The sequence below is a fragment of the Manis javanica genome, chromosome 3 (genome assembly GCF_040802235.1).
Source record: "Manis javanica isolate MJ-LG chromosome 3, MJ_LKY, whole genome shotgun sequence".
Classification (NCBI taxonomy): Eukaryota; Metazoa; Chordata; class Mammalia; order Pholidota; family Manidae; genus Manis; species Manis javanica.
Window position 1 is genome coordinate 216,693,659 of NC_133158.1, and position 16,952 is coordinate 216,710,610.

Genomic DNA, 16,952 nt, shown 5'->3' on the forward strand with positions numbered 1-16,952 from the left:
GGCCAAGCCAGACACAGGCAGCCGTGGAGGGGGCCCCCGCCATGGAAGAGGTAATTATATACTGTAAAATTGATGCCAATACACTGGAACGTTACGTAGATACTTCGACTACCACTGATTCGGCCCCTGTACCAAGTTAAGCAGATGATTTCTGATCTACAGTGAGCATGCCGGTTGGGTATTGCTGGCCCTCAGGTGTACGGGTGGCTGGGAAGGGTATGATGGAGCCGGGGTGTGGCCGCACTGATGTCTAGTCTCCCTCTGAGCCTGACCTGCATCTGCTCAGCCCTCAGGGCTCTGACACCAAACAGCGGCGAAGAGCCTCTAGCCAGAGTGGGCGCGTGAGGCGGCCTTCCTGGGGGAGGAGGCACCGTAGCCGCCCGCAGGGCAGACAGCGTGAGGCTGTGGGCTGTGACACGTGTGGCTGCACACACGAATGTGCCAGCGGCCGGGTCATCCTGGGAGCACACTGCCATTTGCTTTGCGGCGGAGAGCCCGGAAAGGAGCGGTCTCACTGCTTGTTGGCACTGCCAAGCTGGGGCAACTGTGACTCTGCCGGCCACATGGCCCTGGAAAGAACGGGCTGTCCGCTGCCGTGGGGGGGGGGGGTAGCTGGTCCCGCCACAGGTCCTTACGTGGCATCTGTTTCTGGAGGAAGGCCTTTTTTTTGGTGGTTCACCAAAGGACATATTTGGGGTGGTCCACCAACCATGTTACAGAAATAGCTCAGAACTCAGTAACAGGAATAACCTCGAATGGCCATGAATGTACTGTTTTCAGTTTTCCCTTTGCTAGAGGTGAGCAGAAATACATACCTCAGTAAACGTATTATGAAGTCCCAGTTAATTCAGGTACTAATTATCCAGTGTCATTTCACTGTGGCTTTGCACTCTGACTGCAAACCATGTCGATGCATGTTAGCACCTTTATCAGGTCATAAATAAGCCTTTCAAGAAAGTCAGCTGCTACAGGCCTCTGGAAACACGTCTGGCTTCCCAGCTATTTAAAGTTTGAGATTCTTCCTTAAGGTTAGGTTTTAGACTTTTCCGTGGGTGTGTTTTCCATACTTTTGCAGCATTCTGTCACCCAAAATAATTAAGAATCATCTTTGAAAATAAACCTGCATAGAGTGAACTGAGCTGAAATGCACAAAGTTCACAGTTGTCAAACTGCTACCCCAACTTCGTGGACTTCGTTATAACAAATGTTGCATTTAATTTACAACAGTCTGTTGTGTGATCTCTCCACCTTTCAAGTATTCTGAGTAGACTGAGAAATGCCTTTTAACTACTGCAAGGGACCTGTGCCAGCCAAGTGTTAGGGCCACAGCGCGCCACCTCCCTGCTCCTCGTGTGCGTTTGAGGGGCCAGTTCCCACATTCATTACGGATTATCCTTTGCCTGGTGATCGGGGGGAAGCGATGCATTCACTTAAGGAAACATTACACCGAATTCCTCCTTTACATCAAATATCTGAGATAAACATAAGGTATTCAAAGGCTTTAAACAAAGTTTTGTAATTATGAATATAGTACTGGAAATTCAGGAGAATTGCATGATACTGTTTAAGTTTCTTAACTTTTCTGAACAACAGTTTTCCTATCTGTAAAGCAGGGATAATCGTTTTTTACTCCCAGAGGGGATTGTGAGTCGTGTATAAATGCAGAGTGTAGGACCTGGCACATTCCAGGCTGGCAGAAAATGGCAGCCACTGTTAGTTGCTGGTCACTCACTGCCCTCTGCCATCCCAGTCGTGGTTTACACGTGCTTAAATCCCCGCTTCATGATACAGTGTGTTTTGAAAAAAAGGAAATTATTTTCTAGGTAATTTTTCTTATTCTCTATCTTAATTTCCCACCCTTCAAAAAGCATTCAATACCCAAAGCAGATATGTTATTTGGAATTTCAGAGTGGTGTGACTGCATGAGAGCTTGTTTGGGGTCCTTTCCTCCGTCAGAGCACCCCCCCGCCCCCGCCAGCACCTCCTCCTGTGCACAGAGGGCCACTGGTGTCCAGAGTGCTTCTCTCTGATCTGACCGCATACGTGCCCACGACAAAGCAGACCATGCACAGGAGGAGCATGGCATGGGCCAGGCCCAGGGGTGCTCGGCGGGGCCCAGCCCCCAGAGAGGACATTTGGCCGAGTCTGGAGACAATTGGTCACAACAAGGGGAGGAAGAAAGGGTGATTTTGCCGCTCACATCTAGTGGGGAGGACTCCAGGGATGCTGTGAAACCCTACAGTGCATGGGGTGACCCTACAGGGACAGTGGTCTAAGCCGCAGAACCACCCCTCAGCCGCTAAGACTCACTCCAGAGTTGATCTGCAGGCCGGTTGGTGAGCCCATTATGTGTTCTCCCATAAAAGCGGTTTAATTTATGTTGCTTTGGTTCATTTTCCAAATTGAGGCCAATTAAGAGCCAGCCTGGTAACTGACGATCATTTGTAGTGTTTCTTTAATGAGTTGCGCTCCATTTGGGATGTGACCTCAGAATGCATTCGTCGTAACCGTAGTGAGACGCTTCCAGATGGGTCTCAGATACGGCTGCGAGCCCAGAGCCCGGGAGTCAGGCACACGTGCTCCGTGCCGGCTGCTCTTGCCCAGGGACTGCCTGCAGCCGACCCTCGTGGACTGCCGCACACTCGGCACTCCGAAACATTAGGATCACCAGATCAAACTAGCTGGAGGGTCACATGCTTCCTTTGCCAAGAAAAAAAGACAGTATTATTTATAGCTTTAGGTAGAGCAGCTGCAGGCTCTGAAGAGCACAGTCCTTCCAGCCCCACCTTCCTGAGCTGAAAGCTAAACCCAGTTTCCCCAGGCCGCCTCGGCTGCACGTGGTGGGGAAACAGCTTGTTAGGGCCCCCCCCCCCCCCCCGCACTCTCTGAAGAGGCTCCCAGGAGGACTGGTGTTTGCAGCACATGCCTGCTACCACCCAGTCTTTGCCGCAGCGCAGGAGCTGACGTCCGCTGCAGGCACCCTGAACGGGTGCAGCCATGCGGTACTGAATCTGTTTTCAGTTACGGTTTGTAAGAAGGCAGGAGTCCTCTCTCTGAGGGCCTAGATTTCACATCCTGGAACACTACATATAAACATGCTACATTTATAAAAGTGTGCATGCATTTCGCTCTCATTCAAAGTGTCAATTCAATGTGATACTCGTGAGTGTTGTGCTTCATTTACTTTTGCATAAATATTTACTGGAATTCTCACTACATGCACATTTTTACTTATGTTGGTTTAAGTAAAAATAAGCTACTCGTTTTGGCCAATTGAACTCACCTCCTTGAAAAGCCTGGGGGTATGAAGCTCATATGTAAACCTAAATAAGCTTAAATGTGTAAATGGGATTGTGAACCGAGTTTTAACCTTTACATGCCACTTGTTGGGGTACCAGCAAAACCATGCCATCTGTTACACATACACAGAAAGATACCTCCAAGGAAAACATCCTTGTCTTCTAATAAGTAGTTTGAGGAAAATCCTGAGAGATTAGTATTTGCTATAATGTTAATTTTTAATGCTCAGTGAGCCACAGGCACAGCTGGACAGATTGAGGATTTCAGCAGACATGGTGTTGGGAGAAAGCTGTAATTACAGTGTCTGGGCAGGTCACGCTCTCCCTTGCCCACGGTTCCAGTGGGCACTCACGCAGCTCATGTCCACTCACTGATCCTGGGCAGAAGCTGGTCGCGCATGTGCAGTTCTGCTCTGGTGCCGTGTGTGGTCTTTACCTTAGGTTGCGGTACCCACTAGGCCACAGACCTCCCTGATGTGTACAGGTTTAAGGAAGCTGTTCGACGCGCCAGCCCTGTCTGGCTCCCAGCCGGGATACTCGACCCTGACCCGCTGACATGGCATTGTGCCATCTAGGCGACTTCCCGCCCCTGTGCAGGTGGCCCCACGAGGCACGCAGCACCCCCACGTGAGCCCCCTCCGGGCCAGGGACCCAGGTTACCTTCTCCCAGAGGACGTTGGCGGACAGGGGGAGTTCCAGAACTGTGTCCCCAGGGAGAAACACTTCCTGAAAAGGAAATACCTTTCTCATATTCATTAATATTTTCCCAGCCAATTCAGGCTTGCCTGATTTGAAGAGCTTAGCAGGTCCCAGCGTAGGCCAATGGTTACATTCGCTTTCTTGGGCAGATGCTCACACTGGCCTTGCAGAGCCCAGACCTCGGGGCCCCCTCCCCCAGCACAGCACGTGGCAGCCGCTCTCCCGGATTCTTTCAGCCACACAGCATGCAGCTGGTTCTTCCCCCATTTTCTGGCCCTCTGAAAGGTAAAATAGTTTCCAGTTTCCAAAAATCAATCTACTTAAGCGTGATTACGATGTGATGATCGCTGGTCTGTACACGCGCACTATTTGCATTCTTTCCTCTGACTCCTCTGCCCATATCCTTTTCCCATTTTTTTCTTTTGGGTCATCTTTATTTATAGGACTTCTTTTTGTTTTATAGTTATTAAGCATTTATCAGATATTCTAGGATTTTCTCCCATTCTGTCATTTGCTTTTAACTTTAGTGGGACGTTTTATTACAGTGTAAAAATTTGGTCCATCAGTGTTTTCCTTTCCAGTTTCTGAGATTCTTGAGATGCCTAAAAAGGTCTTCATATCCCAAGTTTACAAAACTGTTTTCATATCCTATTAATCTGATACTTTGAATTTGCTTTGCTAAGATCTTCTGAGTACTTAGAATGTATTTTTGTGGCTCACATAAAAAGTAGGAATTTCACTTTATTTTCTTTCCAGTGAACAGTCTATTACCCAATATTCTCTCCCACTGACTTGAGATGACATCTTCCTTATTTCTAAAATCCCATGCCTGCTGGCCTCTGGCTGGGCCGCCCGGGTACTCCGCTGGTGTAATGGGAGGGCGCTTGCTCAGGGAGGGGGGGCAGCGTCCTCACTGCTCCGAGAGTGTGGGAGGGGCGGCCTGGGGGCGTCTCAGCAGCGGGGCAAGTCCCGTCCAGAGGGGCCCCGCCCTCCCACAGCAGGAACACCGAGCCCTGACCTCTGGCCTGCATCCCTCCCGCCCCGTCGCCACCTGCCCCTCTCAGCTTCTCCCCTGGGCTGGCTGCAGCGGCACACGCGTCCCCCTTTCGCCCACCTGCCCCTGGGCCTACGCGGTAGTACTGGCTGGCTGTGTGAGCGAGATACAGGGAGGCCCCTGCCCTGCCGGCCATGCGGCTGTGTCGCGCGGCACAGCTGGAAGAAGCGCGTGCTAGGCTTTCCCTTTGCAGAGGAAGGAGTGTCGCCACGCCCCTCCGGTCACGTTGGATTCCCAAGGGTGGCTCTGCCATCTGGGGTTTCCCGGAGAGGCGGCGAGATCCCGGGCAGCGCAGGTCTCCAGCAGAGAGGCGGCAGCCAGGCCCTGCTGTGGGCACGCGGGCCCCCTGTGGCCCCGAGGCCGGCGGGGAGCAGGGGCGTGCCGTCTGAGCGGGCACAGGACCCGGGAGGGAATACTCACGCTCTTTCACGTTTTGTTCAGAAAGTGGTGGTTGGACACCTGCCTCTTAGTTCCTCCAAACCATTGCCTGTAGGACGGACTGAGCTTCAGCAGCTGCCGTCTGAGGTTTTAATTTGTGCTGAAGTGATTTAGGTTAATGAAGATCAAACATGTAACATTCCCGCTTGGCTGCAGCTCACGCATGGGAGCGGCCCTGCAGGCTCACCTCGTGTGTGTGCGCCCTGGGGGGCTCAAGTTGGGACCCTTCCAGAATGAGTCTCAGGGCCAGGCTTCTACAGACCAAGGCAAATGGTGATGGGTGACATGGAGATGTTCTCGGGGTGATCCTGGCCGGGCGGGCCCCATTCGGAGAGCCTTCCTGGCCTGGGCCCAGAGCCGCTGGGGGGAAGGCCCCACCGTGGGATTGGTACTGGCCTCAGAGTCCCCAGGGCAGCGACCATGCACAATGCTTTTCACTCATCAAAGGTCAAGCTGAGGCTGAGAGGAAAGAGTCTTAGTTCCTGGGAAGGAAGGAGTGCATCAGCCTTACTTACACTTAAGTGATACCATGTTCATCACTTGTAAGGCCAGAATCTTAGCTTTTCTGACATTATAGGCTGTGCATGTGTGTGTGTGTTTATCTTATAAGGACGGACTCTGTGATCTGATAACAGAATGTTTCACATTTTCATTTTACCACGTCCTGAGAGGAAGCCTCAATTGGCATCAATTACCATAATCCATAAATAAATATGATGTTTGTTTCAAGAGGAATCTAGTAAAGGACTGAAAACTAAAACCATGTCCTGGTACCCATCCAGATTGGAAACGAGGTGACTTGCAGAGAGGTGATCTCAGTGGTGTAACCAGGGAGTGATGGCTCAGATTACGGTCACTGGCCCAGCTGTTTTAGGATCCAACACAGAGATTCATGTCTGTCATGGTTTTTAGCGAAGCATATACAGTCACTTCGCAGAAACATGGCTGGACTTCAGACTTCAAGAAGAACATAAATTACTGAGCAGAGGACATGAAAGATGTTAGTCTAAGAACCCGCTGTCCTGGGCTGAGAAGCAGAATATGCTCCTGTGCCTCTGAGTCACATACCTGCTGAACATCTCCCAGGCTTCCTCCAAAATGAACCACAGATGTCACCTGATCAGGATGTCTTTGATTCCACACTATGCCCCTTTTGACAGTGTAACAAGAAACTTCTGAAGTGTCTGAGTTGGTATCTGAATTGACTCCCTTGGGTCCAGGATAAATATATGCAACACAGGATTAAAAATATGCCTGAAAATAACTGTAAAATTCAAGTTCAAAAACATTTTCCAATAGTCCGTAGAGGAAGGCATTGGTATGTTGTAACTAATACGTATTTTTGCTTTTCATTTTTCTGTAACTTTTGAAGACAGCAGCAGTAAAATCACTAAGTAGTGAGAAGTTGCTTTCGTCGCCGTCTGATGCCCGCCCACCTTGGTTTAGTGTTCGCTGCTCTCCGGCACCCTGGCTCTGCCTGCCTGCCCCGTATTTAAGGGCGATTCCTCCACGGCAGGAGTGGGAGTGGAGGGCAGGAGGCGAGCAAAGCGATCCTAACCCCTCCGCCCACAAAGAACCCCTCCCTCTCACCCTCTCCTACCTTACTGTCCTACATTCCCCAACAAAGGAAGGTAAATGTGAGCCGCTACTGTAAGCACAGTCTGGAGTCTCTGGAATCCAGCCCTTCCACATGTGCGACAAGCTTTCCATTGACTTGAGGCTTTTTCCCTGTGGCCGCTGCAGTCCACTCGTGTGATGCAGGCAGCTTTTAGGGAAATGAATTGGTGACTTCCCTTGCCTCCTATTATTGTGTATCCGATCAAATCTGCAGCTGAGGTACCAAAACTCACACTCAGGGACTGGAAGGAGAGGAAGGCTTGCTCCCCCTCCCCTAAATGGGAGAAAATCTCACAGACCGGGGGCTGGGTTTGTCCATTTCAAATGTACACATTCACAAGAGGCCGAGCAGGCACCAGCTCTTCCAACCAGTGTCCTGCTCTTGGGGAAGTACACTGGCTGGATTGTTAGAAAGGGTTACGCGGGGACAGCAGGAACCACTCTTCACAGATGTTCTTTCAGAAAGCGAGTGATGTGGCGGCATCCAGAGAGGTGCCCTGCCAGACACCCCGGGCACGCAGGAGTGAAGGCCCTCCGCGGCTCACCCCACTGCCCCAGTCCCTTGTCACGATGTGCTCACAAGCTCAAGACAGACAAAACATGCCACTGTTGCTTAATTAGAGCTCACTGCCAGGGGGGCAGGATCGGCGCAGTGACGGGCACGCAAAGAAAGCTGCCTGTTAAGGTCGTCCATCTCCCGGACAGGCTCCTCTGAGCTCCAGGCACACAGCTCCGAGGGGCTGGACGAGGGCCTCCTTCCTCCACAGGACGCTGTAGGGAAGGGAGGGTCTCAGAAAGGCTCTGCCCCAAGACCCAGAAGCAAACCTATCGTGTTTCCCGGGGCCTGTGACCTGCAGGTACGCAGGCGCACTTAGGATCGACCCCAGCCAAGGACTCTCACCCAGTTCAGAACCTCACTCCGGGGGCACTGCTACATCCTTTCCACACCAGAGAAAGCACTGCATTTGCCAACATGCGTTCTCCACGTGGGAGGCGCATCTTGGTGGGTCTGGGACTCATTTGCAAGCCTAACCAGACTGACACTAACTCACACCTGGCCCTGAATCTTCACGTTGTTTGCATGTAACATGAAATCGTACGGACAGTTCATTGTGGATTCTCAAGAACAATGGCATAGTTATGTTTTAATTAACAGGTCACACAAGGATAACTTCAACCTGAAATATAAGAAACCTGGGTAAACAATTCTAGTGCAATTAAGTTACTCAAGGTTTTATGTTGATCCTAAAATACTTAGGTTCTGAGGAGCGTTTGACTCCCCAGCGAGCCTGTCTTCAGGTTCACAGGCAGGTCTGCCGGACGCCACTGTGAGGGCTGCCCTGGCAAGAGCACCGTGGCCACAGGAGGCTCATTCCCGGGTCTCCACCGGGGTGTGGACTCACACTGTGTGGCCTGGCCATCGGGAGCACAGCCTCTCCAGTTTGAGCTCATCTTCCGGCTCTGTCTCCACACTGGTGGCCTTGAGACAGTGCCTGTTTCCTATAATGCGGGGCCGTGGAGTGGGTGAGGTGGCACATGCCGCCCCATTCGGATGGGGCTCGGCTGCAGCTGGGCGTCGCAGCAGTGGGCGGCCTCAGTAGCGGGCAAGCTGGGGGTCTCCTTGGGGACACTGCGGCCCTGGCTGAACTCTCTCCTCTTCCCCCCCCTGACAGGAAAGTGGCAGATGCACGACAGCGGCCTCCTGAACATCACCACGGTGTCTTTCTCGGACCGAGGCAAATACACATGTGTGGCGTGGAACGCCTATGGCGCCGTGAACAACTCGGTGACCCTGAGGGTGGTCTTCACCTCCGGGGACATGGGCGTCTACTACATGGTCATCTGCCTGGCAGCCTTCGCCGTCGTCATGGCGCTCAACATCACCCGCCTGTGCATGATGAGCAGCCACCTGAAGAAGACCGAGAAGGCCATCAATGAGTTCTTCCGGACCGAGGGCGCCGAGAAGCTGCAGAAGGCATTCGAGATCGCCAAGCGGATCCCCATCATCACCTCCGCCAAGACCCTCGAGCTGGCCAAGGTCACCCAGTTCAAGACCATGGAGTTTGCCCGCTACATCGAGGAGCTGGCCCGCAGTGTGCCGCTGCCCCCGCTCATCATGAACTGCAGGACCATCATGGAGGAGATCATGGAGGCGGTGGGGCTGGAGGAGCAGGGCCAGAACTTCGTGCGGCACACCCCCGAGGGCCAGGAGGCCGCGGGCGGGGACGAGGTGTACACCATCCCCAGCTCCCTGCAGAGGGGCGACTCACCCACCGCCGGCTCGGACACCTCGTCACTGCACGAGCAGCCCCAGCAGATCGCCATCAAGGTGTCTGTGCACCCGCAGGCCCCGCGAGGCCCTGGGGCCGAGCCGGAGGGCATGCGGTTTGAGGTCAGAGACGGAGAGGAGACGGAGCCCTCAGCTGGCTCCCCAGAAACCGCAGAGCCTTCCACAGAGGTCACATCCACAGAGCTGACCCCTGAAGAGCCCATGCCGGTTGGGGCTTTAGACAGAGTCGTGCCGCCCACTCAGCTGGAAGCTCCCGAGCCGGCCGTGGTGCCCGACAGAAACCCCTGCATCATCTATGAGAGCCATGTCTAATGCCAACTCCAAAAAGCTATGCATATCGAGAAAATCAGGGGCTGCCGCTTGTAGTGCGGATGGAGTGCGCACTCGCCGCTAACGCCTTACCAGGGGACTCATCCCTCGGGCAGGAGCGATGCCATCTGGAAGGGGGCACACCTGCCTGCACTTTATGGGACTGGAATTTCCCTGTAGAAAAGGATGCAAGCAACACCAGCCGCAGGGCCGATGATAAGGCACAGAGTGTCTGTCCGTGTGCCGTGCGCTGCAGAGGCCGTTCTCTGCCACACCCTGCGTGGGGGACGCCCTTCAGGCAGAGCGCCAGCCGAGCCGCTCTGCGCCATGGGCCCTGTCCAGTGCACACGGCACTGCTTTCCTTTAACAAGTACAGGTCTGCTAGCAGCAAATGCGCGTACATGGGTGTGTTGCACTTTCTCAGTTTTATTCCTCTGCTGTCCCTCTCTAATGGAGTAGTTGTTAAATTAGTACTAAGCGCTCATCTCAGTTGAAGCCCCTTTGCCACTTTGTCCGTATTTTCCCCGAGAACATGTACCTCACAGGCTTTTGGTGTCAGTCACCAGCACAGGGCTGAGACCTCCAAGTCACTTGTTATGTCCAAAGTAGTCACTAGGCTTTCTGTGTGTGTGTGTGTGTGTGTGTGGTGTTTTGTTTTTTTTTTGTCATTTTCCAGGCTTATTTTCACACATTGCCTTTTTTGTTTCCAATGAAGCTGCTGTCATGAAACTGAGAAACAGCTTTGCCCGGGAATAGCACTTTAATAGCCCAATGCAATGTGTTTACCCATCTGATTCTGAAAGCTTCCGGTGAGCTCAGCTGAGCTGTGGAGGGAAGTTGGAAAGGGTGGATGTTCCCTTACTATCCATGGAAACGTTCTACACTGGAGTAGCATTGTCCTGTAAAGACTGGTTCTTTACCTAGGAAATGTATTGCTTCCAAAGTCAGGCATTCGATGAATCCCTGTAGGGTTAGAACACTGGCTTCCCCGAAGGGCTTGCATGGACCATGTGCCATCAGGTAGATTAGCCACTTGATTTGGAGCAGCAAATAGGTGTGAAGTTGTGTCACTAGTCTGCTTGTAAAGGGCACAGCTGCCTTGTCCCTGCAGGGCGAGTGAGAGGCGAGAGTCACGGCACAGGCAGCTGCGCCGTCAAATTCCACGCTGTGTTGCTGGCTTATCTCTTAGTCTCACAAGAGAGCAGTTATGTACGAGGCAGAATGACTTCAGAGGAAGAGGACAAACTTGCCATCCAAGGCGCACCCCTTCCCTGACTGTGCCAGTGGCCAGCTGTCCGTCGTCAGGCAGGTCCCAGTCTGTCTCCTCCACCGGCTCGGCAGGCCAGCAGAGCTGAGCGCCGTTCAGAAGGCCACACTCCCGCATGGAACCAGACCAGTCCTGCCCCCCTTGCCCTTTCTCACAATCACTTTAAAGGTCTCCACTTGCATCCCTGTGTTTGCCTAGTATCCCTTATGCCGCTTTACCTCTGCACATAAAGAGGATCAGGTCAAATAATCACAGCATCACTAGGACCACTTACAGCTAAGCTGTAATTGTGGTGAGAGTGAGTGGTGCCGTCTCACCGTCGCTCAGGAGCAGGGGAGACGTTCACCTTGACGACATACAAGGGTCACGGCCACGGCAGGGGAATGGAGTCCTCACGGTGGCGGCCGCCTGGACCTAACTCTGTCACTGTCTGGGCAAGCGACTTCGGCAGCTCCTTCCCCCTCTCCCAGAAGCTGGACTTGCCCGGTCGCTAGTCCCTTCTAGCTCAGACATGGTTTTATGGGAAGTTTGTATGCCCCATTGTGAGAGCCAGGCAACACTGGGAGCGAAATGGAAATGTGGGTCTGGGCGCTTTGGCTGTCCCGGCTCACAGCAGGTGGACCCAAGCCCGTGGCCGGGGCAGCGGGTCTGGGTGGCCCTGACAGGTTTCCTCCCTCACGGGTGACTATGTGGATGGCGATCTGACAAGACCCCCACCAGCCCTGAGTGAATTACCAGCATCTAGTTGGATGTGTCTTGAGTGGCTGTATAAAGAAACTATTAATAGCAAACAATCAAGAGAAGCCACGACTCCCATCTGGGTCTCTGGACTAGGGTCTTATGTTGCAGGTGCTGAACACTCTGTCTGCAGCTCTCAGAATATAAATCTGTCCCCTTGTCATAGAGGTGAACAGATTCTTACCACGCATTAAACCTCAAAGCAGCAGCAGAAGAGGCTTCAGCTCACGTAATGATACTGTGTAAATGTTTCCCTGCTGCGTGCAGTTCTCACTCTACCCAGACCTGTGTGCATATCTCCACGTGGAAATTACAGGCGAGGCATCCATTCTGTCCAGGCATTGAATAGGGATAAAAAGTGTGAGTGGGCAGATTTTTTTTAGAAGCAAGAAATACACAATGAAGAATGTTTCCAAATTAGTTTAGCCTCTTTAGACTGGGGAGATTATATAAAGTTTCAAAACTTTTTCCCCTCTTGAAGACACCCAAATCTCTTGATTGAATAATAACTGGCCTAAAAGGAGGCTGGCTTACAGTGGAGACTTCCCTTCCAGACATTCTACACACTTCCTGTCCGTCCTACAGCTTCTTTATGAAATGAAAAAGGCTCTCCTGCTAGATCGTGAGCTGCAGAAGACCTCGTGACTTTCAGCTGATTTTTCAGATAACTGTTCAGAGTCATAGGAATTCATAGGAGTGTGGCTGGATGTGTGCGTGCATACGTGCACACACACGTCCGACTCATCTGGGTAGTTTTAGAAGCTTCCCACTAAATCCCAAGCCATGTCTTCTGTGTAGTCATTCTCAAAATCATTTTCTGGTTTCAGACTCATCTGGTCATATCTCTAGTAATTTTTTTTCTTGAAATTCTGAAAGTGATTCAGATATGTGTGCATATTTAATTCACTTAGATCTGTAAACTTGGATGGTATTTATTCTAAATGGAAAAAAATTTTTATACTGAAAAATCTATGTAATTTATAATGGTTTTGTTTTATATATTATATTTTCATATCTTTAGGGCACATCTATTCTCATCTTTTTGTATATCATACTTGGCAAAAAGAAGCACTGATACTTGACTAACATCTCTAGGAACAAAATGTGCTAATAAGGTATAGAAATGGCTCTGAAATGACCGGAACATGCTCACCCACCCAGGTGCTACTTGCCAAGTCACCACATCCAGAGTGATCCGTCCCACGTGCTCACGGGCATCCCTTTGCTCAGAGCTGAGGCTGAGAGAAGGCCTGACATCCCACACAAGGGATTCGGGGATCCCCTCTCCTTGTCTTTATCATTGTTTGTTTCATTCTTGATGGTAGAAGTCTGTGTTGTTTAAACGTCCCTTGGAAGGGCAACCATCAGATAAGAAAGCAGCTGCACACAAGACCGAACTGAACTATGGCCGTGTAATTAGTCAGTGGACTGATAACATGTTTTAAATCTAATGCTTGGATTGTTATTTATTGGTGAAGTAGGATCTGCCTAGCTCTCTATGCACCAGGAAGATGGAAGGCACAAAGAATATTCGCATGTTTCGAGCAAAAACCCTCCAAATGTAGCGGCCCACACCGACCAGCTTTGTCTTAGAAACACCCATCCTGGCCACTGAGGGGCCGTGTTAGGAAGGCAGTCAGACACCTTTTATTCACAGATTGAAGTGATGTATCCATGTTTGAACGCTTAACGGTGGCCCCTGTGGTTCCACAGGATTTCCCCTCAGTGTTTCATGATCTTTCGGATAATTTATGTCATGCTCAGCACAGTTCAACTCCTCTCCTGTACCCACCCTCACATGCCGTTTTGGCGGTTCCTGTAAGTTTATAATCCTTGTTCTATTGCTTTTTAAACTAAGTTATTGGTACTCTTTAAATGCCTACCAAACCTCATTGCATATTCACGTACATGTTTAGAGCGCCTGGTGTCTTCAAGCCATTCATCACTTTTGCGTTCACCCACTCATGCAAAAATCCTTCAGTAGAAAACAAAGTTCAATTTCCTAATGACATTTTTAGGATTTCTACAGTGACTTCACAAGTTTGAATTAAGCAAATGAGTGGTGGGGGGGAAATTTTAAACAGACTTACTTATTATGTTTTCCAAAGGACAAAGTGTGTGTTAGGAAAACACCCTGCAGGGGTGATAATGATCTTTGAGATTTTTCAGAGACGTCATTTTTAAGGGGGCTAATACATAGAATACCACAATCACAATTGAAGCTCTTAGAGACGGTAAAAATAGAAAGCAGATAGTTCTAAGAATATTCTGGCATAGATTATTTTTATTTACCCAGGATTAAAAGCCTTTAAATCTGTCTCTCAGATACCACAGAGCTGCTTACGGTGAGAAAGGACGAGAAAGATGCTTGCTCTTAGGCTCGGTTTGCTGTATGTATTTCTAGGTCTGGGTGTTCCTTTGTTAAAATCAGAAAATAAGATGAAAAAATGTATCTGGATGGAAATGTCAAGCTGGTGATTTTGTGAACTATAAACGTTCACTTTTTAAAAATGATTTAAAGATAGAAACAAATCACTAATATTTACGTTGATGTTACTGTAGCAAAAGAATAATTGTTGTCCATCTTGTATTTTGATGCTTTAATAAAGGGTTTGCGCAGGTGTGCGGAATGTCTGCTGTGTCCCTCCCGGGGGGGATGTCGTCGCGACCTGATTTATTCTTTCCACTGGTTTGAAATCTGTAGTCAGTTCTTATTCCTACCTTTTGCATCTGTGGCTTATTTTAGGGAAAAGGAAAAAATAAAATACCTTTTATGTGAAACTACCACAAGCTTTTCCAAATTCAGACACCTTAACTCCACCCTGACAGACTTTATAGCAATTTATGTTAACCTATATCAAAAAATAATTTTTAATTTGTAAATCAAGCCTACTGTAAAGAATCCAAAAGACCAGGAAATGCATACCCAGAACATTCCAGGAGAGAAAAGCCTGGTAGTGGATCGCCCACACATCGCTGTTTTGTATTTTCCACTCAAAACTCAGGATTATGCACAAAATCTACACACCATAGTCTACGATGTTCACTTTTACTCTGAACTACCTAAGTTTTGCTCCATTCTCTCTGACATTCTGTATTTCAGTCTTACAGAACAGTGGGATGTAACATTTCCTGTCATTTTTTTGTATCAGAGTATTTGGATAAAGCCGGGTAAGGCCTTACATCTGGAACAACGACACCGTCTTCCTCCCTGTTGCACCAGCAGTTTGTGCTGATAGATGACCCAGAGAACACACTTTCCCAAATCCAAAGCAGGCTCTTCAGCCACTGGACTGTGAGCTCAGTGCGGCAGGGGTCACACCCATGTCACCACCGTGATTCCTCTGGAAACAGGGATTACTGGTTTTAGGAAATGTTAATTAAATGAAAACAAATACATCTTCTAGCTGATTAGGATTTCTTGGAACTGGATAAAATGTCTTCATTCATAGGCCCAGTGAGGGGTGACAAGTACATCTGAAAGAATCTCTTTGGACCTAACACTGTACATGCCCAGACTCCCCTATTCTCAGGACTGTGTTTCTGCATAGATTTCTTTTTTACCAAATCAAACAGAGCTTTACATTTCTTCCCATTGTCTCCTCTTTCACACTTTAATATTTTAAAGGACTGCTTAAAAGTCTCGTGTCCACTGCAGCGCTGTCCTGGTGAGACAATCTCCTACAATTAGAAATCGGCGGTGAATTCAAGAGCAATTGCGCCCTTGAGAGCCCGTGTGTGTCGTGGCGGCCGGTGCTCCCCGCAAGCACTGCACAGTCAGGGGACACGCATCCTTCCCGCAGAGCAGACACGGGGGGGCCACCAACGCCCAGCGACGCTGTCCAGGACAGCCTGGCTTTCTGGTTTCCTTTGCCTCTGGGGGAGGCGGGCGGGGGAAGCCAGGGGCTGCCCGGGGCCGGGCGGCTCCAGCCAAAGCCGCCGGCTGCCCACAAGCTTCAATGCCCCCCCTGAGCTATCCGGGCTCCTCCTGCATGACCGGCTCCCGGGGCCCCAGGCGGCGCCCAGGCCCCGCGCAGGGGCAGCACGTGGGACCCCTGAAGTGAGGGGCTCATTTCCAGGTCGAGAAGGCGGGGGCCGTGCACACACCGAGCGCGGCCGACTACGCGCGGGTGGCCCCCATGCCCTGCTTGTCACAGCGGGGCCGCGGGGGGTGAGGGGCTCCTGCGGGTGGAGGCTGCCCCGCCCAGGGGGTCCCGCTTGCAGCCCCACGCCTCGCCGCCCCGGCCCTGCTCTGGGTCTGGCAAGCGGGTCTGGTGGCCTGGCGAGCGGGCTCCCCCGCCCCGCCACCCGTGTCCCCGGCCCGCCCCTCCGCGCTCGGCCGGTGGCCAACCCTGGTCCCTCGGCTGCACCCCCTCACCCCCCGCGGTCCCCGGGGCGGTGGGCGGGCTGGTCTCCGGACTCGGGGGTCCGGGCCTGCACTGCTTCCCTCCGGGTGACCCACTTACACGCCCGCCCCGCGCCCACAGGATGCCCACTCGCCCGGCTCCCCACTGCCGTCCCAGGGGGGGCGAGGCAGACGGGGCGGCCCCGACGGTGCTGTGGGCTGGGACGGAGAGCCCGAGGGCGGGTCTCTGGTGGCAGAACCGCATCGCGACACAACACGACACAAACTGGTCCACGATGGACTGATGGCACAGCGGGCACATCTGCACGCCCCTCACGCCCACCCCGACGCTGCCAGACGGAAACGTGCCCGGCCCGTCCTTGGCCCAGCACCACCGCCCACCCTGAGGCTCGGTGAGTTCCAGAGGCAGTAGTGGGGGCTCATTCGGAGCCCCGTCCACACGAACTGCTGCCGGGGTCCATCCGCAGCCCCGTCAGGCCCCCCGCACGGGGAGCTCAGACACAGCCTACTCCCCGCAACACGACCCTTGGGGGTCTGGGGCCTGTGCTTTCACCGACCCGCGTCTGGCAGCGTGGCCCGGGGCCGTTCTCACCTGATGCCAGGGGGCCCACACTGCAGACCCACCTTTGCGGTACCTGCAGAGCCTCGAGAGGCCGGCCCTTCGGGGTCATTCACCTGTGGGGCGGCCGTCCTTTTGGGCTCCCTTTGTAAGTCACTTCTGGCTACTTGCTGTATTTCTCTGCTCTCCCCTTGACCTCTTTATCAACACCCGATAAAGGAACCATTGTTTTAATTTTATGAGAATATTGCACAAATAAAATCTTTGATTTTGCCAATTACCAAGTGTCTACTTTGTACTCTGCCCTAAAACCGAC

General features: G+C 51.7%; 1 protein-coding gene and 1 long non-coding RNA gene across 6 annotated transcripts in view; one reads left to right on the forward strand and one right to left on the reverse strand.

Moving 5' to 3' along the window:
- Window positions 1-14,336, forward strand: part of MFAP3L (microfibril associated protein 3 like) — a 35,733-nt gene extending 21,397 nt beyond the window's left edge. For all 4 annotated transcript variants that reach the window (XM_073232819.1, XM_073232818.1, XM_036998886.2 and 1 more), the window contains one exon: window positions 8,781-14,336. In XM_073232819.1, coding sequence (XP_073088920.1) covers window positions 8,781-9,709 — 929 coding nt within the window. In that variant the 3' untranslated portion in view covers window positions 9,710-14,336. The remainder of the gene's footprint in view (window positions 1-8,780) is intronic.
- LOC118968475 (uncharacterized) overlaps window positions 1-16,952 on the reverse strand; it is an 84,590-nt gene that overhangs the window by 2,143 nt on the left and 65,495 nt on the right. The gene's annotated exons all lie outside the window — the stretch shown is intronic.